At 58.4% G+C, this 23801-nt stretch overlaps 1 protein-coding gene across 3 annotated transcripts in view; it reads right to left on the reverse strand.

Moving 5' to 3' along the window:
• PCDH1 (protocadherin 1) overlaps window positions 1-1359 on the reverse strand; it is a 55321-nt gene extending 53962 nt beyond the window's left edge. For 2 of the 3 annotated variants that reach the window (XM_051793771.1, XM_051793772.1), the window contains exon 1: window positions 1197-1359. In XM_051793771.1, the coding sequence (XP_051649731.1) occupies window positions 1197-1260 (64 nt within the window). In that variant the 5' untranslated portion in view covers window positions 1261-1359. The remainder of the gene's footprint in view (window positions 1-1196) is intronic. The other variant, XM_051793773.1, reaches the window with a different exon arrangement.
• Between the last annotated feature and the right edge of the window lie 22442 nt (window positions 1360-23801).

The following is a 23801-nucleotide window of genomic DNA, read 5'->3' on the forward strand; positions in this document are numbered from 1 at the left end:
ATGCAGCCCGGAGGGATGAAGGTGCCTAGAGGAGGGGGGAGAAGGTACCCCCGGCCTCGCAGGGCGCCAGGGGAGCCGCTGCTGCCGGTCCCGCCGGCTGGGAGGGTGGATGGAGGCCGGGCTCCGCTCCCGGCCGCCGCGGCCGAAGCTCCGGCGTCCCCGCGGAGCTGCCCGGGCTGAGGCTCCCGCAGCCGCCGGCTCCGGCTGCGGGCACGGAGCGGAGCGGAGCCCCCGGGGGTGAGCGGGGGGCGCCTCCGCCAGCCCCGCTGACACGCACACACACGGACACACCGCACACGCACGGACACACACGCACGGACACACCGCACACACACACACACACAGACACGCACACGCGGAAAAACCACGGGAGCCGCTCTCCCGGCACCGGCTTCGCGCTCAGCGTCGCGTACAGGGAAATAGGGATTCTCCGAGGCGCAGGCACGCACAGCCCGTGACACACTCACCGGCACGCACAGCCCGCGCCGGGCACACACACATCACCGCACGCCCCGCTCCCGCACACACACACACACACGCACCCCACTCCCGCACCCGCATCCCGCTGGCACACGCACACCCGCGCAGACACCCCGCCACGGGCACAGGCACCCACCGGCCCCCCGCACCCCGCTCTCCTCGCACACGCACACGCACAGCCCCGCTCCCAGCCGGCTCCCAGCTCACCCGCAACTTCTCTCGCTCCCACGCACCCGCGCAGCCCGCGGGCGCACACACCCAGGGCTGGACGGGGGGCACACACCCAGGGCTGGACGGGGGACACACACCCAGGGCTGGACGGGGGACACACACCCAGGGCCGCCCCCGCGGCGAAAAATAAACACACAGAAACACGCGCGCACCTCGGCACAGCCGCCTTCCCGCAACCGCCCCGCGCCGCCCGCCCTGCCCTGCGCGGGGCTGGCCCCGCTCCGCGCCGCACAACAAGTGGCAGCGCCGGGCGGGACCGGGGACAAGCGGGAGCCGCCGCGCTGCCCGCGGAGCCCCGCGCAGCCCGGCGCGGAGGGATGCGGGATGCTCGGGAGCGGGATGCTCGCCAGCGCCGCTCCCGCCGCCGCCCGGCCCCGCGCTCCCGCACAGCGGCGGGCTCCCGCGCGGGGCATCCCGCAACACCACCCCCCCTCGCGGTCCTCCCCCGCCGCGGGCGGGGGTCCCGGCCCCGCCGCAGCTCTTACTTGGATGGTGCCGGCGCTGCGCTCCGTGCCGAGCCCCTGCGCGCTGGTCCCGCGGCGTCTCCATCGCCTCCTGCCCGCGGGGACCGGGCTCCCCCCACCCCCCCGGCTCCTCTCGAGCGTTATCCACGGATGAAAACCAAATGTAAAAAAAAAATTTAAAAAAAAAAAAAAAAAAAGAAAAAAAAGAAAAAAAAAAAAGGGGAGGGGGGGCAAAAAAATCTATAAATGTTCCGTGGGAACCGCCCCCCTCCCCCGGCCGGGGCTGCGGCTCCTCCGGCGGAGCGGCGGCTCAGGCTGGAGGCAGCCCCGCTGGGCAGCTCGGTCCGTGCCCGCCTCCGTCCCTCGGTGTGTGTGAGGATGTGCAGGGGAAGCGCAGCGCAGGCACGGCCCCTTCCCCCCCCCGCCCGCCGATGCCTCCGCCTCTCGCCGCCACCATGGGGAGGTGGAGCTCCGGCTCCTTATCAGATCCCGAGCGCGGTCGGGCTGCCGGGACGAGCGGGCACCGGCTGCCGGGCAGAGCCGCCTGTCTCCCGGCTGCCGGCACCGCGCCCAGCCCCGTGGCCGTGGAGAAGGGGAGTCCTCGCAGCCCCCAAACGCCCTCAGCCCGGCGACCCCTCCGCTCCTCGCCCGCACGCGTGTGGCTCGGGTCTCCCCTCTTAATAATTAATTCATTTATTCTTCCAGCCGGCGCTTCACAGCCCGTGCCCCGCCGCGGGGACAGGGACCCTGCGGGCAGTGCTGTGGGGAGGGTCCCTCCGGGGGAGCGAGGTCAGCGGGACCCCCCAGCCCAGGAGGGCTGGTGGCAGGCTGCAGACCTCTCCTCCCGGAGGTGGCGGGGCCCGGAGCGGCGGCTGTCCCCTCCCGTCACACCTCGGTGAATCATGGTTTTATTGCAGGTTGCAGGGACACCTGCGACTCCCAAAAGCACCCGCGAGCTCCCGGTGCCCTTGTGGTGCCTTCACAAGCTGTTCTGCCTCAGCTGGGCAAGCAAAGTCCCCGGGGGCTTGGGGACAGCGTGTTCCAGGGGTGCCCCTTCTCTGGATGCCTCCACTGCCCCTGTGTTCCTGCAAGGAGCGGCCGTGCTCCCTTTGCCAGCCAGAGCTGCAGCCTGGCCCCGCCAGAGGCCTCAGCGCTCTCCCGGGGGGATGCCGCGGTGGCTCTCAGCACCCTGCGAGGCTCAGGCACCCCGTGGAGCCTCTCACCGAGCAGCACCCACTTTCCCGGGCGGTTGCAGTGCAGATTTCTCGCCAGGATGCTGGAAAGTCCTTTCCGCTCCGCCGCAGCGCGGGGATGGGAGCGTTGCTTCCCGCTGAGCTACGCCAACCTGTTGCGCAGCTCCCTTCGCCGCACACATGCTCAGCTCGGCTGCATCACTGCACCATCTAGAGGCTGCGCCCGCCTGCTCGGAGGAGCCTGGCTCCATCTCAGCCCAAATCACCCCGTTTCTCCCCCAAATTGCACTGCTTTTTTTTTCCCCCCCGAATCGCCCCGTTTGTTTTTTTTTCCCCGGCAACAAGAGAGCTCAGCCCTTGTCAAGGCTTCGTCTCGCTGAGCAGAAAAAAGGGGCTGGAGAGTCATCCCCTCAGGATGGAAAACACAGCTCTCCTCCCAGACTTTCTGCTCCTGCAGAGATGTCGGCTTCTCTGTCCCTGTGTTGGGTTTTTTTCAGAGTGTCAATTCTCATGAAGCCGATTTAGCAGAAGATGTGAAGTGAGAACCCAGGGAAGGTCAAAGCCCACCTTTGGGGCAGGGAAAGGAGCTGTGGGGTTTGTCAGGCTTTGCCCTGCTGATACAGAGTGAGCTGGGGATCTGGGCAGAGAGAGGGAATTAAAATCTCCGGAGACAACGTGAGATTTGATGTATCAGTCACTGGCAAGATTTGATGTATCAGTCACTGGCAATGCTCCTTGGAGGGACAGAGAGCTGGAGCAGTGGGAGGAACTGAGGAGTGACCCTGTGGATCCAAGGCTGCCTGTGGAGCAGGGATGGCAAACTTCAGAGATTGCTGGGGACCAAAGGTTTCTATTTCACAAGAGTCACGGGGCAGGCGGGAGGCAGCTGTGCAGGGAGTGCCCTGGGCACACACACAGATCACTGGATGCCGCCTGTTTGTGGGGCACCAGTGCCCGACACCTACAGCTTCTGCACAGGCACGTTTATGTTTCTGAGGGGCAGATCCAGGCTCTACAAAAGTGAGGGGGAAAGTGTCCTGGCATCAGGAACCACCTGTGTGCAGCCCAGGTGTGTTCTCTGGCAGAGCCCTCTGCAGTGCCAGTGACCTGGGAGCTGGTGGGGAGCTGTGTCCAGGCCACTGGTGAGCTGGCAGCCCAGGGCTGCCGTGTCTGTCTCTACCTTCCTCCTCCACCCTGCTGCCTTTGAAAGCAACCAGGCCCCTCCCAGAGTGCCAGGGTGCTCCTTGCCCTCTGACAGCACAAAAAGCCTGATACGGGCACTGCCATTCCCTGCACTTCCTTCTCCTGGGTGTTAGCATAGAATCAAAAATGGGTTTTGGACAGGACCTTACAGACATCTCATTCCACCCCCTGCCATGGCAGGGACATCTTCCACTAGCCCAGGTTGCTCCAAACCCTGTCCAGCTTGGCCTTGGACACTTCCAGGGATCCAGGGGCATCCAGAGCTTGTCTGGGCAACCTGTGCCAGGGCCTCCCCACCCTCACAGGGAAGAATTTCTTCCTGCTATGTAACAGTCACAGGATGAGTCACCCATCCTCACCTTGTCTTCACCATTTCCCGGAAAGCAGAGCCAGTCTGAGCAACAAGAAACCATCAAACTGCAGCTTTGGCTGCAGAGTTATTTCATGAGGCCCTCCAGACCCTTCCCACCTGCCTGTCCCAGTGCTGGCAGTGCCACCACCCCCGGAGCTGCTGCTGGAGGCTCTGCCTTGCCCCGTGCCACGGGTACCCCGTGCTGGGATGCTCTGGCATCACCCAGAGACAGCAGCTTCGTGGTGCCAGTGGGGCCTTGTCAGAAGAACAAAGCCTGCAAGGGAAGAGCATCCAGCTAAATCTCGGGGAAAGCGAGAAGAAAGGGGAACACGGAGAGCAAATGAACCTTACAAGAGAATAAATACCCCCTCCCCAACGCACACACGCAGCAACCTGGCTGCCGTCTGCTGCAAGGAGTTCAAAGGCTCCTCTGTTCTCTCTCTCATCAGCTCTGGGCTCTGCAGGAGAAGCAGCAGCTCGGATTTGGGTAGCAAATGCTAATAACACAGATGTTCTGACAATTCGCTTGTTTCTACAATTAAAAACAAAAAGATCCTCAAAACCCAAATGCAAGGAAATGAGCACATTAAAGGACTTCTCCCCCGCACGCCTCCCGCCTCAGGAAGGGCTGCGGGTCTGCGGGGGAAGGAGCCGGGCGGGTTCAGCCCCATCCGGAGTGGGAGTGGGATGCTGAGGGAGCAGCACATCCCTCGGACCACAGGGATGCTCTGACCATGGGATACGGGCGGCCAACCCCGCGTTGGGATCGATGGAAGGGCTGGAGGGCTCGGATGTTCACTGCCTGTCTTGCCTGTGGGACACTCGCTGCCGAATTATTGGGAGATTGTTTTTATTACTGTTTTAACTCTTTTTTTAACCTTGTTTTTCTCTTGGCTGCTCTTTCACTCACTCATTAATTTTGGTATTTTTCTCACGGTATATAACCCCTGTCACGGCTGCCATGGCAACAGGAGGGAATGTGCTCGGCGCTAAAATATCCTCTCAAAAATAACAAAAATAAGACAACAGAGGCAGCTTCTGTGGGCTGCTGCAAAGGCAGATCTGGCCCGGCTTCGTGGTGACGGAGGATGAAAGATCCTGCAAGCCAGGGAAGCCCCTGAGCTCTGGTCCTCCCACAGCCCTCAGCCCACCTCGTGTCCCAGGGCCACACGGGCTCCACCACTGCCAGGCTGGAACCTCCTCCTGGGATGGATATTGGGGCTGAGCATCTCAGACCTCCTCATCCAGCCTTGAAAGCTCATCCCCTTCCCCAGGGACCACCATCCCTTGTCCCTCAGGGCCACATGGGCCCCATTGCCACACTGGAACTCCTCCTGGGATGGACATTGGGGCTGAGCATCTCAGACCTCCTTGTCTACTCTAGAAAGTTCATCCCCTGTCCCTCAGGGCCGCATGGTCTCCACCATTGCCACACTGGAAGCTTTTCCTGGGGTGGACATTGAGGCCAAGTATCTTGGACCTCCTTGTTGAGCCTTGGAAGCTCACGCCCTTCCCCAGGGACCACCATCCCTTGTCCCTCAGGGCTGCCTAGGCTCCACCATTGCCACGCTGGAAGCTCTTGCTGGGACAGATCCCTGGGGCTGAGCATCTCAGACCCCTTCCTCCACCCTTCCTCAAGGACTACCATCCCTTGTCCCTCAGGGCCACATGGGCCCCATTGCCACACTGGAACCCCTCCTGGGATGGACATTGGGGCTGAGCATCTCAGACCTCCTTGTCTACTCTAGAAGTTCATCCCCTGTCCCTCAGGGCTGCATGGGCTCACCACTGCCAGGCTGGAAGCTCCTCCTGGGATGGATATTGGGTTGAGCATCTCAGACCTCCTCGTCCAGCCTTGAAAGCTCATCCCCTTCCTCAGGGAGCACTATCCCTTGTCCCTCAGGGCCACATGGTCTCCACCATTGCCATGCTGGAAGTTCCTGCTGGGATGGACATTGGGGCTGAGCATCTCAGACCTCCTTGTCTGCTCTGGAAAGTTCATCCTCCTCCTCAGGGACCACTGTCCTCTGTCCCTCAGGGCTGCATGGGCTCCACCATTGCCACACTGGAAGCTCCTCCTGGGATGGATCCCTGGGGCTGAGCACCTCAGACCTCCTCGTCCAGCCTTGAAGGCTCATCCCCTTCAATCTCCCTCAGGGACCACCATCCCCAGAATAATGAGGAGATGTAGGTATGGGCTTGGAGAAGACGGTGAGGGCATTGCTTGGGGGGGGCTGCTGCTCTCTGGTGGGTTTTAGATCCACAGATGGATCCCTGGGCCGAGGACCAGGTGGTGATGGGATGTCCCCAGGCTCAGGAGCTGCAGCCAGCGTGGTGGCACGGACAGCAGGGCTTGTCACACAGACCTGTTGTCTCTCCCTGACAGGATTGCCGGGCTGGTTGAGGGAGGCAGTTGTGTTGATGCAGCACACTCGGATCTCTCCAAGGCATTTGACTTACTTCCACCTGACATTTTGATTAAAACTTGCATTATAAGGAATTAACAGGGCACATATTAGATGGATTAAAAATGCTTCCCTGGCAGATCTTAGAGGAGCTGCTAATGGGGAGATATCAGTAAGTAGCACTATTTCCACCTCCCTCCCCCGGGGCCCTGCTCTTCGTCCACTGCTATTAAACGTTTTTATCAATGATGGAGATGAAGATATGAAATCTTTGCTGGGAAAACTTGAAAATGACCCCCAGAGCAATGAGATAGAAAGGGAAGGGGATGGTTTCACGCTGAAACAGCTGGTGAAATGGGCAGGGTGTATTTGGATGCAGATAAACATGGGAATATATCTGGAAATGAAGTTTGGATTTTAAGCCTGCGGGCTGGATCTTGGAAAGCAATGACTCCAGGCATGTCTGTACAGGCTGGAGATAGGAGCACTGGCTGTTAACCAGCAACCAAGGGAGCTCATTTAAAGCCCTCCCAGGAATATCTGCCTCATCCAGTGACGCAGATTTGTCCATGGAAGAGTAATTAAGGATCAGTGTGGACAGGTACCCCAAAAGGCACCTGGTATGTCCCTCTGTGGGGGTCTGAAAGGAGAAAGTTAGTGACTAACTCACTGCTGGAGCACTGTTTTTGGCACCCACACCCAGGGGATGTCAGGGAAATACCAGGAGAGCTTGAGGGAGCACCACAGACCCGATCACAGGCTGGAAAGCCAGGCCTCATGATGTGATGCTTGCTAAAAAGTATGTTATCAGGTGATCTGAATACCTGTCCTCCCACTTGGAAAAGATAGTGGGAGACCCTTAAATCCCACAGCAAGGTGTACCAAGAGGGCTGGAGCTGAAGAGAGGCAGATTCAGCCTTGAATTGAAATCCAGTATCCAAGTGGTGAAAGCATTTGAAGGCTGGAAGAGCTTTTCTCAGGGAGATGATGGGCTCACAGCATTGCTGCAGCTTTTGTCAACAGATTAGATCTCTCTTTAAAAAAGAAACCCTTTAATCCAGCATCTGGGAGCAGCTCTGAGGCTGAGGCACTGATGGGCTGGGGTGAGTGACCTCCCCTGGCCCAGTCCTCCACCTCATCCCTTCCCTTCACAGGCCATTGGGAACAGATTGTCTGCAGTGCCCTGCAATTATTCAAGCAATGATTAATCAATCTCTTGCCTCGGGGTTCAGACAGACCTGTGCAGAGAGCAGGAAGGTTTCTCCCATCTCCACCCATCCTCTGCAGCACCAGACATCTCTTCAAGAAGAAAGCAGCAGCAGAGCCCCCCAAATGAAACCCTGATGGCAGATTGAGCTTTGGTGCTCAGTGCCCAAGCTGATCTTGGGATTTAGACTTGAGAGGAGCTTCCCAGGGACTATTAGAAGCCTGTGGGATGCTCAGCTTCCCCAGGCTGTGAGTCACCCCCAAGGGGAAGCTCCTGCTGTTCCCAGTCCCATGCCAGGGACTTGGGCTGTGGTGGCCTCCCTCCCATCCCCTGCCTCTGGTACTCTCTTTATTCCCTGAAATACTCAAATTCTTGTTCAAGGGGCTTAGCGTGGGGGATCCTGGGCAGGAAGCAGGGAGTGGTTCTGTGCATGGGGTGTGAGGTCATAGAATCATAGAATCACAGAATGGTTTGGGCTGGAAGTGACCTTAAAGCCCATGTCATCCCAAAACCCTGGCATGGGCAGGGATGCCACCCACTAGATCAAGTAATTCAGGTCCTCTGCCCCCCCTGGCTGCCCCCCAACCTGGGCACCCCCTGACCTGGCAGGGTGCAGGTCTAGGAACAGCACCCTGGCTGGGACACTGGTGGTTCATGTCCTGCCAGTGCTGGGGCTGCTGGAAGGTCTGGCAGAGGTGGCCCAAAGGGGGAAGAGGCTGGAGAGGAGCAGGAACAGGGAAGATCTCAGGAAGCCCAGTTTTGCAAGCAATGAGCTGAATCTCTCACATCACTGCTGCTTTCTGAGCTGGCCTCTCCTCCTCTGGGGATCTGCTATTCCCACCTCCTCCGAAAGGAGAATGACACCCATTTCCTGCCTTTGTTAGGGTCCGACGGTCTCCTGCTTGCACACCCACCTCCAGCTGCTGCTGGGGGATGGTCCAGCCCTGGGGACAAGCAAGCAGGGCTGGTGGAGGGAGATTTCCACATCCTCCCAGCAGGAGCTGTCGGCTGGGCAGCCGTGACCAGTCCCCACAGGATCCCGCAGTCTGAGGGAGGCAGGAGGAAACTCAGGCAGAGGAGACCAGATCAGACCTGCCCTGCCCAGCGTGACTGACACGGGGGATGGGTCACACAGCAGCAAGAACCTCGGCTCAGGCTGGAACTTGCCCGTGGAGGCCGGGCTGGGCAGGGCAGGACAGGAGCTGCTCTGGGTACGGAGAGAGGGTTTCCCTCATCCCTGCTCCTGGAAGGACAGGCACAGATCAGGGAGCCATGGCCAGCCCAGTTCTGTGGGGCTCGGGGGGACATCACAACAGGGACCATGGCAGGGAGGGTGCTGGGTGTCAGCAGCTGTGCAGGGACTGTGGTGGGGACAGACAGACCATGCCCAGGGACTGTGGTGGGGACAGACAGACCATGCACAGGGACACCAGAGGATGGAGAGATCAGGCTCAGCCTGGATTGGGCAGGAGATGGCAGGGACAGACTGAGAGGGAGCCCAAGGCAAGGTTAGTGAATGGAGGCAGCAAAGGAGAAGGGAGGTGGAGGTTGGAGGGACCATGAGCATCAGCAGGGGAGGAACAAGATCACTGTGGACACGGGCAGGGACAGGCAGCCCTGGTACTGGGATCTCATGGATGGAGAGGGCAGGGAGTGCACTGAGGCCATGCCCCAGTCTCTGGTGGGAGGTTGGGGTGCTGCCTGTGGAGCTGGCACGTGGCAGGAGCACGGGCACAGGCCTGGGGCCAGCAAGGGGCTGGGGGTGGTGGTGGCAGTGAGGGACCCCTGTGACCTTTGCAGGGGTGGGATGGAGGTCAGAGGGTTGTGTTTGCTCTGAGGGGACAAGGCTGCCTGTTCCCTCTGCTCTGTGTTTGCTCTGCAATACCCTCGAGCCAACACTCGTTCAGGGCAAAATCCAGAGGTGCTGGAGCGAGACTCCAAGGGGAATGCAGTGCTAAACAAGTGGCAGACGAGCTGGGATATGTGGAAAAGGCTGACCAAGAGTCTCTCCCAAGGGATGCAGTCCCCAGCATTCCTGGCCATGGTGGCCCTGATCACATAGAGCCATCCCTAAGGAGGGAAGGAGCCTCAGCTAGGGTGTCTGGAGACCTGGAGTGTGGGATCCTTGTATTGGGGTCTTCACTTGGGGATGGGGCACACGAGGATGATGGATGTGTCAGGGTGTCTGTGCTGCTGTGGGGATCAGCTGGATCTGGGATGCAGCAGGATGGGATGCACGTGCTGAGCATCATTCCCTGCTGGCACAGAGCACACAGCACACCCTGCTTCCCCTTGTGCCTGAGCATCACCCTCCCAGGCTGGGATCCAGTGTGGATCTTCCCTCCTCCTGCTCCTTTAACAAATTCCCTCTGTCCCCAAAGCCCAGGAGCCACCCTGACCCATGAGGGAGGCAGGGAGAAGAGGCAGGGCTGTGTGGGCAGGGTGCTAAGGCAGCTTTGGGGCAAGTTCCTGAGGAACTGTGAGCAACATGTGTCCAGGGAGAGCAGACTTTACCCATCCTGGTAAACAAACAACATCGATTGCTCTGAAGCAATAACTGACTCAGCCATCCATTTCTCCCCCCAACAGACACAACCTGCAGGGCCCTGAACTTTTGTATATTTATTTTAGGACAAAAGCATTAAAGGGAAAATATCAAACAACAAATAATCTACATGCACACTGGCTTCCCAGGAAATCTCTGCTCCCCAGGGCAGGCTGACAGGTACAGCCTGTGCTGGTGAGTCCCAGATCATATGTCTGCCTGTCCCCAAACCCACAGTAAAATTGTCTCTGGCCCCTCCACATCTACCCTCCATCCAGCATCCCACAGCAGAGCAGTGTGGGTGGATTCCTCCAGGAGGGGAGGTTTTCTTCAGACCTGTTTGCAGCACCGGCCCTTGAATTTATTTTTCCCCTCCAGATGGACCTTGTGGGTCCTGGGGACTCGAGGATTTGAGCAACCCCTCACAGTGCAGGGTGTCCTTTGAACACCTCCAGCATCTCCACATAATCCTCTAAACATATTCCTTTGTTGGTTGCCTTTCCTGCCACACAATTCCCAGCGTGCACCCCTCAGAAACGAATTAGAAAAGCTCTGTGTTGGTGGGCTGTGCATGAGGGGGAGGTTGCAGCCTGGAGGGTGGCTCCTTTGGCCAAAGTGCCTGTCTTGGGGCAGCCCCAGGCCCGCTGCCCTTGCCCAGAGCTCAGCAGCAGCCCAGCCTCACCAGGGGCTCCAGCTTGGGCAGGGATTGCTCACACTTGCAAACAGCCTTGTTTCATCTCCAGAGGAAACTCTTCAAAGCCACCCAAGCACTTTGATTTCAGAAAGGTTTTCGTTCCTGTGAAGATAAGAAAAGCTCCCTTGGCACGGTGCAAGGGCCCCCAAGAGGGACTGCAGCCCACATGCCTGTGAGCCTGTCAGCCAGGGGGTGAGAGAGCAGGGCAGGCAAACCAGCCCATGGCCACCTCCAGCAGCACCACTGGTGGCCTGGCACAGGACAGGAGCTGGCCCTGACCTCTGCCAGAGCCAGCAATGAGCTGGGGTGACCCAGAGACAGGCGTCTGAGCCCCTGGGAAATGGGGGGGACACCCCCAGGCACTCGGGACAGGGTTGGAAATGGGTGACAGGGAGGTGACTCCTGGTCAGGGTCTGGGAGGAGGTGAGGCCATGTCCCATTGGCCTCTCAGGGATGATGACACAGTGCCCTGGGTGCTGTGCCCAGCTCTGGGCTCCACTGCCCAGGGGTTTGTTTTGGAAAAGGTAAAGTGTGTCTGGATGTGAGAGAAGTGAAATAAGAAAGTGCAAGAGGGACAGGTTGATGGGGTGGACTGAGAGTGGGGAGTGATGGGTGTGAAGAGCCGTGCAGGGACTGGAGAGGGTGGGGACCAGGCTCTTGGGACAGTCTAGGAATGATGGGGACAGTCTCATCATGGGGGGAATGTTCTTCCTGTCACCCCTCTCGTGGGCAGAGCCTTTCCCTGACCCTCCAGCCTCATCCTGGCTCAGAGTCACCAAGACTTAATCACAAGAGACGTTGAGCTGCAGGATCTAAGGGCCAAGAAGAAGAAGCACTCTTGGTGTCCAGGTCTTCTCCATAGCAAGATGTAAAAACTGGTGTCCCTAGACAATTTGGAGGGGAGGTTTGGCTGATGAGATCCCATTGGTAATCCATTGATCCCATTTCAAAGTAACCAGATCCCTCAGCCACTTCAGGTTGGGATCCCTGGCAAAGCCACCATGCCCTGGGCCCTCAGGCAGCAAGGAAAGCCTTTTGGGAATCAAGGCTGAGTCTGGAGATGGCTTTGTGAGGCACAGGGGGCTGCAGCCTTTGGTAAGAGCCAGAGGAGAGCAAACTTGGTGCTGCATGGCAAGACCCCAGGGTCTCCCTCATCCAGCAAATCCAACTGTGCCACACATGGGACCAAGCATGGGAAAGGCCACGGGGGTTAGGGAGGGCTGTGTGTGCCAGGCACACGTGTTCAAGTGAAGGGGGAGAGGAGCAGAGGAAGGAAAAACACTGGAGAGTGCTGGCCTGGCTCACAGCAAGGCGTTCTGAGCAAACCTGAGCACGTTGTGTTTTGCTCACAAAATTAAACCTCTTGGCCTGATTACAGCAGCGTGGCTTGGCCCTGGAGTGGGCTGGAGAGCTGCACCAACGGGCACTGTGGAGTGGAGAGGGAGCTGCTGGCCCCCTCCTGAGTGCTGAGCAAGGTGAGGGGGCAGAGCGCTGGTGTCACCGGGTGCTTGGTGACAGGAGGTGGTGGCAGGGGAAGGGAGGGTGGAGGGCACAGCCCGCACACAGGCTGCTGAAATGCAAGGGAGAAGGACACCTGTGCTCCCCTTTTCACTCCCCTGCCCTGTGCAGGGGCTGCACTGTGGGTTCAAAGCCCATCAAGCTGGTCCCAAGTGACAGCTCAGCTGATGGCCCTTGTCCAGCACCCACTGCTCCAGTGCCACCCTGCAGAGAGTGTGATGGGGCAGCTGCAGAAGGCACAGGAGATGTGGGGAGGGCACAGCAAGTGTGACACCATCACTCCACCACATCAGCCCTTGCAGGGACACCAGCACCAGACCTCCCAGTGATGTTCGTGGTGCTCGTCACCTCCTGGTCCTTCCTGGGGATGCCAGAGAGTGCCAGTGCCCTCATCGAGCACCACGAGGCTCCTGAGCTGCCTCAGGTGGGCTGAAGGGGCAGTTCCCAGGCTGGGCAATCCATTCCTCTCCTCTGCCCTGCCCTTCTTGTGCGCTGTGTGACCCCAGCCCTGCAGCATCAGTGCCCTGTGAGGCACCACCCGGGCCCAGCTCGAAGGGGGTGCGGGTACATCGGGGGCTCTGTGGTGTTTGAGGATCCCACTGGTGGAGCCAGAGAGGGCAGGGTCAGCAGGAGCGAACTGCAGGGATGCTGGGAGTGATGGAAGGAGCACAGGAGAGCCTGAGAGACCTGGCCTACTTTTCCAACAGTGAAAAGCCAGGGCGGGGGTCCCTCCTGATTTCTAGTCCTCAGGCCCCTTGGCATATGCTGCGGGGAGCTGCAGTGGGGATTCCCAGACCAGGATCCCTCCAGACCAGCCCCAGTCTCTGTGGTGCCCGTGCCAATGCTCCAGAGAAAGGTGCACGAACGCCCCGGGGCACGAGGCAGGCAGAGGAGGCCCTTGAGGGAGGTGCTTGCTCTTCTTCCTGCCAAGAAAAGCCTGGGGCAGAAACACTCCTCTGTGCCAGCTGTGCCTGTACCCCCACCTCGTACCAACGGGGGCTGGTTTGGGGGCACAGGGGGGGCTGGAGCACACAAAGACCCTCTGCTGATGGGTCCCAAGGGCCTGAGGGTTTTGTCACAAAAAGTATTGTAGAAAAGCCTTTCTCAGCTGGTTTTTTTTGTGGGTGTTTTTCACTCTGAGTCAGGTATTTAAAACCCTGTGGACCTTCCCCTGCCCCTCCACCTATTTGGGAAAGTGGGAGGGGAGGAAGTGATACTGCAGATCCCATAATACAGTTTTGTTTTTGCAATCCTATTGGTAGCAGTGAAGAAATATAACCCAAAGCAGCAGCACTGGAAGGCAGCACATCCAACCCCTGCAGGACTCGGAGACACCCTGGCTGGCTGCTGGTGGCTGAGGGGTGTTTTGTCACTTGAATGTTTGGTTTAGTTTCCTTATGTTTGAGCCTGTTTTTCTCAGGCAATGAGATGATTTTAGCTCCTGGCTAATTTCAACAATGGAAGTAAGGTCTTCAGGATTTAGAATCATAGAATCACAGAAATATTTTGGTTGGAAAAGACCTCCAAAGTGATGGAGTCCAATCATTAACCCAGCACTGCCTTGTTCACCACTAAATCTTGTCACCAAGTGCCACATCTGCACAGTTTTTAGAACCATAGATTCCTGGAGTGGTTTGGGTTGGAAGGGACCCTAAAGAACATCTTGTTCCAACCCTTCCAGTGGACACCTTCCACTAGACCAGGTTGCTCCAATCCCCCTCCAACCTGGCCTTGAACACTTCCAGGGACCCACTTCCAATTTACCTTCCTTGAGGTGTCCCCAAATTGGTGGCTGGATGTGGGGAGATGCAAAAGGTGCCCTGAAAAGACACAACAGAAGCAAACAACAACCCCTGGCATGGCTGCCAGGATCTTCCCAGCACCTCTGAGCCATGGCACTGGTGACAGGGGCCAAGTCTCAGTCAGGGTCTGGATCTGCAGATGTGCCAAACCCCCAGGGATGGAGCTGCTCAGAGTTCCCATGGCATCTTCCTCATCTGGGCATCAACAGCAGGTTCCCTTTCATGCTTGCATGTACTGCTCCCTCCCACCAAGAGCCTCTTGTTGTGCAGAACATCCCTGCTGGGTGCAGCATCCTCGGGAAGGGAAGAGGGCAGTGACTCTGGGGAGCACAGGGGTGAAGCCACAGTGCCCTGGGCTGCGCTGGGTCAGACCTGGAGCCCTCAGGGTGGGTGCCAACAGCTTGGCAGAGCCTGAATCCTCCATCTGACACGGGTCCTGCTGGCCCTGAGCCCCTCACAGCTCTCCTTGCTGCCATCCCAACCCCAAATTGTGCCTCCTGTTCCAGGGGCACAGCCTGTGTGTCCACAGGAGCCGGGACCGACCCAGCCCTGGGAAAGAGGAGCTGCTGGGCCGGCGTGTGCTCGTTTGAAGTGGTGGATATGGCAGCTCAGGAGCCCCTGCTCTACGAGATTTCTAATTACGCTTCTGCATAATTGTTCCAGCCATTTCCTCACGCTGAAGCAAAGCTTATTGGTTTGTAATCCCTAGCACACCCCGGGGCCTTCTTTAAAATGTAGGCCCAGCGTTTACTGCCCCCGGTCCAATAGTTGGAGGATGTGAATTTGTGTGTTATTGCTGAGAGCTTAGTCACTTGGTTTTCAGCTCTTGGAGGGCTCCAGATGTGTCATCCGGGCCCGGGGATTTGGTACCTTTTGTGCATTCCAGTATCATGGCTTTGATTCCTCCATCTCTGCCTTTTGCTTCCCCTGCTGAGGAGGAGGAGGATGAGTTTGGGAACGTGGCTCCTGCTCCTGCACGAGGATGCCCCCGTGTTTGGCCCTGTGGTCCCACAGCTTCACCACGTTTCCTCCATGCCCTGTCCCCCCAGGGCACACTTTGCCTTGGCTCTGTGTGCTCTCAGCCATCTCTGCCTCCCTGTTTCCATCCCATGTTTTACCCGCTGCATTTTCTCTTCCTTTCCCTTGGCTCTCTGGAGGTTAATTTCTAATTTCTCAACAGCATTTGGCTCAAACAATCTCATGCATCTGCCATAAGAGCAATATGAACCTTCCCTATTTCTCTTCCCAACATCCCCAAAGCACTGCTGAGCAGGCTCGAGCCCCGGTCCCATCACATTCCAGTCCCCGCCATTCCCGCAGATCTGCAGGGCCAGGATTGAGCCATCTCCATCTCCTGGGAGCTGTGGCACAGTGAGAACTGCCCTTCCTTCGACCCCAGGCACGATCCTGCCTCCATGTCTCTGGGATTGCTTTGTGGGAGTCACAGCTGAGAGGCAGGATCGGAGGCAAAGTCAGGGCAGGGACTGAGGTTAAACCCAGCTCTAGCTTGTGCCAGGCTTATGGGGCAGTTGGACAGGGCTTGGAGCAACCTGGGCTGGTGGAAGGTGTCCCTGCTCATGGCAAGATGAGCTTTAAGTTCCCTTCCAATCCAAACAAGTCTGGGATTCCATGATCCTGTGACAACCATTTTCTTAAGCCCTCATGGAGGGCTGGGAAGTGCTGAGCTCCAGTTCGGTCTGCCAGCAGGCAGGAACCTGTGCAGGACAGAACACACAACCTTCCCACAGCCTTCTGGACTCTTGGGATTTAGGGAATTATCCCTGACAGTGACTCTTGGGGGTCACACCTGGGGAGACACAGTATGGGGTGGAGTAACAGAAAACTGGGAATGTGTCTCCATCAAAATCCCAGTGAGTCTTGGCAACGTGGTACCAAAGAAGCCACTTGTGTAGAACCACTGGAAGCAGGGGCATCTTCCAAATGGCTTCTTCCACAAGCCCTGAATCCTGGGACTGCTGTCCACACTGGGATGAGGAAAGGCTTCCTTCTGTCAGACCTGTGGAGGTTCTTGAGAAAACAAGAGGGAGCAGTTTTGGGTCCAAGCAGCAGCAGATCCAGTGGGGAAACAGCTCAAGGGGAGATATGTGCCAACAGCAACAGCAACAGCAACGGCTTCCCCCTGCTCCAGAGATGCTTCCCTTGGCTTGGTGTGGTGATCCAGTTATCCAGGCTGGAGCTCCCAGTGCTCCCCTCCATGGACAAAGCCCCTTGAGTGTCTCTAAAGCTGCTGATTCCCCCAGAGGAGCCCTGAGCACCTCAGCCAGGACACATCCATCCTTCTGCTGGGCATGCAGCATCTCCAGGCAGGGGTCTTTTCCAGGAGACAAGGCCAGCACAGGGTCCCTGCAGAGCTGCCAGGGCAGGACACACCCAGCTGTGCCGTGGTGTTGCCCGGGAAGGGAGGAACAGCAGCAGCCCTGTGCAGTTCTGCAGTAATATCCAAATCTGCTTACTGTCTGCCGCTGTGATTGAAGGAGTTTCTGTAATAATGTATTAGCTAAAGCTTCCAGATTATCCCAAAAACATCAGCCTTAACAAAGGGGTAATGCCTCTTTAATCCCCGCATGATCCCGGTTCCCAGTCTCTGCAGGACATTAATTCACGGCTAATACACAGACTCCAGGCAGGCTGCTAATGTGGGCTGGGTCCCAGGTGGGGCCACACGCCGCTCCTGCCTCGCCAGGCCACCCCTTTGTTCCCCCCTGATCCCTGGGAATGCCGAGATCTCCAGCCTGGCCCCGGTTCCTGGGCAGGGCCCCTGGACTGGGCTGCTGTGGGAGGACTGGGAGCGATACAGGATGCTCCTCTCTTCCCTGTGCTGTGAGACTGGATGGTGGGTGTGGGATGTGTTCCTCACCCCCACAGCCCTGGAGGAGGACAAGAAGGTGTAAGGAGGCCCTGGCACAGGTTGCCCAGAGAAGCTGTGGCTGCCCCTGGATCCCTGGAAGTGTCCAAGGCCAGGTTGGACGGGGCTTGGAGCAACCTGGGCTGGTGGAAGGTGTCCCTGCCCGTGGCAGGGGGTGGAATGAGGTGAGCTTTAAGTTCCCTTCCAACCCAAACCATTCTGTGAGTCTATGGTTCCATGCTAATCAGCTGTGGTTTTGTTGCACTTTTGGCAAACAGCTTCCTTGAGGCTTCCTGGCTGGAAATGCCATGGCCAGGGATGATGGAGCCACTGGGAAAGTGCAGAAAGCACATCCCTTGCAAGCACTGAGACATCATGGGGGCTTCACCCTGACCCCATCCCTTGAGCCAGAGCAGCTGTCCTGGGAACAACAGCACAAGGCTGTGTCAGGGCAGGCTCAGGTTGGATCTCAGGCAAAGGTTCTTCCCCCAGAGGCTGGTTGGGCACTGCCCAGGCTCCCCAGGGCAGTGGGTACAGCCCCAAGGCTGCCAGAGCTCCAGGAGGGTTTGGACAACGCTCTCAGGGACAGGGTGGGATTGTTGGGGTGTCTGTGCAGGGCCAGGAGTTGGACTTGATGATCCTTGGAGTCACTTCCAACACAGGATATGTGATTCTGTGGGTTTTGGAAAAGGACAGTGCAGGCTGCTGGTGGACAACAACCCCTGAGAGCCCAGAGAGGGCAGAGCTGCAGGTCCAAAACCCAGTGTGTGTGTGGAGACTAACCTGGAAATGAGACAGGACAGGAGCTGGATGGACAGGCAGTGCCTGTCCCCTTCAGCAGGACCTCAGGAGCAATCACCCCCCTGACAGGCTGTGGAACACCGTGGACATTGCTGTTGTCATCCCGGGATGCTGCAGCTGAGCCTCCACTCCCACCTGGCAGCAGCTCAGCCATGTCCAGGGTGAAGAAGGTTCAAGGAGAGATCCCTCCTGAAACAGCTTCTCAGCTGCTCCCCATTCTTGTCCCCTCCAGGCCCAACTCCACGGGCAGAGGGAGCTGCAGCTGGGAGTGATGATATGCAGGTCCAAAATCTGCCTTATCAGAGAAGATACTTTGGCTGCAAAACTCTCCTGGTGACATCTGGCTGGTTCCAGCCAACCCTTCAGAAAGCTTTCTTTCTTCCTGGCTCAAAAAGAATTCCCTCCATCCTGCTAGAGATGGGCACATGATGCCAGCTTTCTTTTGGAAACATTTGATGGTGGCAGGGCAAGAGAGGAACCATGGGATTTTGTAGGTCTCCACACTGCTGGGTGGGGAATTCCCCTTCCAGTGCCCATTCCTGTCCATGGGAAAGCACATCCATGCAAAGCACGAGCCAAAAGAACATCCCCCACCACGGCAGATAAAGCAGCAGAGGTGGTGGCTGTCCCACACATGGGGGATCCCTGGCCATGAAAACCTGGCAGTGGTGCTTTCATCCCACTGCTCATTCCCTCACTGAGCCAAGCCCTGGGATCTGCACCCACAGGCAGCTCCAAAAGCCATCTGGAGCCTTGTCCTGGGGCTGCCTGGGAATGTCACAAATTGTCTTCCAAAGGTGACCGTCTTCCCCACAGCCTATAAAGGGACAACTCAGAGCAGACTCAGCGGGGAGGCAGTTTGAGCTGGAAGGAACTCGTCCTACCCCATCTGCTGAGGCCAGCAGCCATCTGGGTGAGGACCCGAGCACAGTTCAGCCTCAACCTTTGGGCAGGCTTTGCTCAGCTTCCTCTTTTGATGTGTAAATCGGCAGAGCTGCCTCAAAGAGCTTCTCCATGGCTGAATTCAGCAGCAGGTGCCTTTTTCAGAGTTTTTTCCCTTCTCACCAATTACCTGCCTGGTCTCCACGGTTACTGCCTCGTCCTGCTTCGGGAGGGTTTCTCTGCCTGCCCGTCCATCTCAGCCCCAGAGCTGCACCCACCCCGAGCAACAGGGGCAGGGGGCTGCAGGGGCCCGGGGACAGGACCAGTGAGGTTCAACAAGGTGAAGTGCTGGGTCCTGGGAATGCCAATAACAGCCCCATGCAGTGCTCCAGGCTTGGGGAAGAGTGGCTGGGAAATGCCTGGTGGGAAAGGACCTGGGAGTGCTGGTCAGCAGTGGCTGAACATGAGCCCAGGTGTGCCCAGGTGGGCAAGGAGGCCAAGGGCACATGGCTTGTGTCAGAGATAGAGTGGCCATCCTGCTGTGCTGGCCCTGCTGAGGCCCCTCCAGGGCTGTGTCCAGTTCTGGGCCCTCATGGAACAGAGACACTGAGGGGCTGGAGCGTGTGCAGGGAAGGGAATGGAGCTGGGAAGGGGTTGGAGCACCAAGAGTGGCTGAGGGAGCTGGGGGGGCTCAGCCTGGAGAAAAGGAGGCTCAGGGGGGACCTTCTGGCTCTGCAACCCCCTGACAGGAGAGGGAAGGCGGGGGGGGTCGGGCTCTGCTCCCAGGGAACAAGGGACAGGAGGAGAGGGAACAGTCTCAAGTTGCACCAGGGGAGGTTTAGGTTGGATATCAGGGAAAATTTCTTTACTGAAAGGGTGGTCAGGCATTGGAAAGGGCTGCCGAGGGAGGTGGTGGAGCCCCCACTCCTGGAGTGTTCAAAAACCACGCAGATGTGGTGCTCAGGGACAGGGGTTGGTGCTGGCCTTGGCAGTGCTGGGGGAATGGTTGGACTCAGTGATCTTGGAGGGCTTTTCCAACCTAAATGATTCTGTGGTTCCGGGATCTTCCCTGGCTACTCAGGGTGCCAGCGTGCCCTGGGATGCAGCCTGGCTTGCTGGGAACATGCAGGCACCTGCCCTGGCCATGCCTCCATCTCTGCCCCTCCACTGCATGTGGATGGACACCGGTGGGGCTGAGGCAGCACCGCTGGCTGAGCTCCTGAGGAAACACACACATGGATCCCTTCCCACATGGGATATCATTTGGGCATGCAGAAGCCAAAAGCACTGCAATTTGGCACAAATTTTGTCCTCAGTTCTTCCCAGGCAGCGTGAAGGCTCTTAGGTGGAGCCACAGGTGAACAGTGCGACTGTGAGGCACCACCTTGGAGCCTGGATTCCTGCTACAGCTGGCAGGGAAGACACAAGCCAGGAGCTGTCACTGGTTATACTGGGAGCCTGGTGGAGCCAGGACCCGAAACCAGCCCTCCCACGGTGTCTGGGCTGCAGTGAGTCAGTCACCTCCTGTCTGCTCTCTGCCTGTCTGAGGTGGTTGTCCACACCTGGCATTCCCGGGGTTGTGTCACTGCCCGTGAACTTGCACACACAGAGACACACATGTGTGTGCACAGAGATGTGTGCAAGGTGTGTGTGAGCCACTGTCCAGATTGGGGCACCCTGCTCTAGTGGGAGGTGTCCCTGCCCATGGCAGGGGGTGGAACTGGTTTGGGTTTAAGGTCCCTTCCAACCCAAACCAGTCTGGGACTCCATAATGTTACCATGGGGTGAGGCACAGAGTGTCCAGGGCAGCAAACCAGCTGGAACACCCTCCTGTTCAGCCATGGGAGGTGTCTCCAAGGTTCATTTTGGCATCTGCTCCCCCAGCCTGTGTTTTCTCCCTGTGCTCAGTTCCCACACAGTTCCTGCAGCCGGGAATGCCGGTTGATGCTCCCCCTGCCTCTGCTCCGGGTGTCTGATGCCAACACAAGGAGCTGCAGCAGCAAAACCTGGGCCTGTGCCAGCTGCTGGGAGCCCGGCTCCAACACGCTGCACCTCGGAATGCTCACAGGGAATCATTCCCTGCAGGCAGGTGGGGACAGAGGGGATGGAGGGGCAGCAGCACGTGTGGATCCAGAGGTGGAACATCCATGCAAGAAGGAGCTGAGGCTGGCAGAGGGCTGGACTCACCCACCTGCATCCCAGCAGCTTGTCTGGGCACCAGTGGGGACTCCACGTGCAGGCACAGCATTCCTGCTCCGATTCCTGGGGCTGCTCCTGGCCCCACACCCCAGAGGTGCCTCCAGCAGGGCTTTCCCCCATGCCAGGGAATGCAGGATCCTTGCAGGGAGGATTTCGTGTGCCAGGGAGGCTCCAGCAGCCTGAGGAGGTTTAGGAAAGGCACAGGGCTCCCTGCAGAGACCTACCCTGACAGGTTGGGTAGCATTTTCCTGCAGGGCATCATTTCACAAATCCAAGGTGTTTTCTCCCCAGAGATTCTTGTGCTGGCACAGAGGAGCAGGACAGGCAGGCAGGGAGCTTGGATGCAGGCCTGGGAATGCCAGGGGCTGAGTCAAGGGACGGGTATGAGAAAAACTGGGTCTAACCTGGGCATGGGCAGATGGAGGGCAGAAAGAGGAGGCAGCTCCCAGGAGTGTGGGGTGGCAGGGCACCCAAATGCTTCCACAGAGAGCCTGAGCATGGCTTTGACAGGTTTGCCTGTGTTTGCCAGGTCTAGTGGGTGGCATCCCTGCCCATGGTGGGAGTGAGATGATCTTCAAGGCCCCTTCCAAGTCAAACCATTCTATGATTGCATGGTTTGTGACCTGGAAAGTTCACCTGTGCTTCTACCTGTACCTTATGACCAGCTGACTTGGGTCTCTTGCATTTGTGACCCACAGCTTCCCTCTGACTTGAGCCCACTGGAAATTTGGGCCCAGGGCTGGGGGCAACCACTGCCCCAAACCCCAGGGGTTTGGGGTCAGGATGCACACCTGAGCTCCGTGCCACCGCTCCTGCCATGCCAGCAGCCTGCCACCCGAATTACGGGTACTTTAACCACAAATAACTGCCACAAACCGCCCACAGCAAGAGGGAGGGGAAAGCTAAAAATACCCTCCCCTTGTGGCTGCCAGCAAACCCCAGCGGGCCACCTGCTAGCGGGGAGCCAGAGCCACCCCGAGCAGAGCCGGGCACCTCCTGGAGCAGAGCTGGGCACCTCCTGCACGCTGGGGAACAGAAATCAGTCTGCTGGCGTGACTGGGGCTGCCAGTGTGGGCACCACACCCGGCCCTCGCAGCACACAGGGGTGCCCAGGCAGCCCAGCCCAGCTGGCAGCTCCCTGTGCTGCCTCCAGACACAGTGGCAGGCACAGATCCTGGGGACACAGGCTGGGAAAATCCCGGGGCGGGGGGGGGTTACATCCTTCCATCCTTCCATCCTTCCCTGCCTCTCCCCCAGGAATCATCAGGTCAGGGGGAAACACGTCAGCAAGGCCATGAGGGCTGAGGGCAGGGGGGGGGAGCTGGGGGACACTGCTGGGGTTGGGGGGGGCATTGGTGGTGGGTCTGGGGTGTTGAGGGGGGCTGCAGAAGAGGCTGTGGGGTTGAGGTAGGGACGTTCTGTTGGTGTAGCCTGTTCTGCTCTGGAGGTAGGGATGGAGGTGTAGGGATGCTCCTGAGCCTCCATCACCCTGCACAATGTTATCTCCAGTTCTAGGTGGTGGTGGCACCTTGCCAGGGTGGGAATCAGTGTCCTGTGGAGATCCATCAAGCAGGAAGGCGTGGGCAGCATTGCCATCCCCAGATACCTTGCAAGCTTCCCCTCCTCACCCTCCAGCACTCATCAAAGTGGCCATAAAGAGTAAGATTTGCTCTCCCTTTGAAAACTCCTGGACTCTCAGGGATGAAAATATGGGCTGAAATTCCTCTGATCCTGGGCAGGCAGTGCCACAGGAGCTGTGGGAAGCGCAGGGGCTGAGCACACCAGAACTGCTCCCTTCGGCTCCCCTTGCTCAGGTAAACACTTGGGACCCCAGGGAATGGATGGGATGGGGAGCAACGGGCCACACGCTGCCTCTCAGCCAGCAAAATGAACCCAGAGGTCCTGGAGGACACATCCCAGTGTAAAGAGCATGAAAGTGGAAAACATCTCGCAGCTCCCTGCCTGCCTAGCTCCAGAGAGATCTGCCCACTCAGCCCGAATCAGGAGCGATGGAAAAGGAGCAAAACCAGAAGAGCTTTGTCTCTGTTCCAACCCATCAGAGATCTGAAACTTGACAACAATGCGGGAGAGATTTTCACCCTATTTTTACAGATTATCAGTGCATGAAAAGGCTGCTGCACTCGGCTCCAGACCCACGGAGCAAACCTGCTCCCAGGGTGAGGAACTGCCAGCAGTCCCCTGGGCAGAGTGTCCCTGTGTGTCCTGGTGGCACCAGAGCCCCCACAGCTACCCCTAGCAGCACTGACCACCTCAGGAGCAGGACCCACCCCACCCACAGTGCTGCATCAGCTCTGAGGGCCCAACAACAGGAGGATGTGGAGCTGCTGGAGCGAGTCCAGAGGAGGCCCTGGAGATGCTCCGAGCTCTGGAGCCAGGCTGGGAGAGCTGGGGGTGTTCATCTGGAGAAAAGAAGGCTCCAGGGAGACCTGAGAGCCCCTTCCAGGGCCTAAAGGGGCTCCAGGAGAGCTGGAGAGGGACCTGGGACAAGTGATAGAGTGACAGTACAAGGGGGAATGGCTTCAAACTGCCAGAGGGCAGGGTTAGATGGGAAACTGGAAAGGAATTCTTCCCCATGAGGGTGGGGAGGCCCTGGCACAGGTTGCCCAGAGAAGCTGTGGCTGCCCCTGGATCCCTGGAAGTGTCCAAGGCCAGGTTGGATGGGGCTTGGAGCAACCTGGGCTAGTGGAAGGTGTCCCTGCCCATGGCAGGGGGTGGAACAAGATGAGCTGTGAGGTCCCTTCCAACCCAAACCAGCCTCTGATTCTGCAACCCAGAGCCCCCCTGAAAGCTGCAGACAGGCTCTTGCTCAGGATGGCTCTGCCTGGGCTGCACTGCACCCAAATGTGACCCCTCTTGCCCTGTATATCCTCCATGGATCCAGGCTTTCCTGTCCTGCTGCCCGTGCTTGTGAGATCCAGGGGTTCACAGAGCTCAGCCC

This window comes from Manacus candei, unplaced genomic scaffold (assembly GCF_025592945.1).
Source record: "Manacus candei isolate 608988 ecotype Guabito, Panama unplaced genomic scaffold, ASM2559294v1 h1tg000037l, whole genome shotgun sequence".
NCBI classification, from domain to species: Eukaryota; Metazoa; Chordata; class Aves; order Passeriformes; family Pipridae; genus Manacus; species Manacus candei.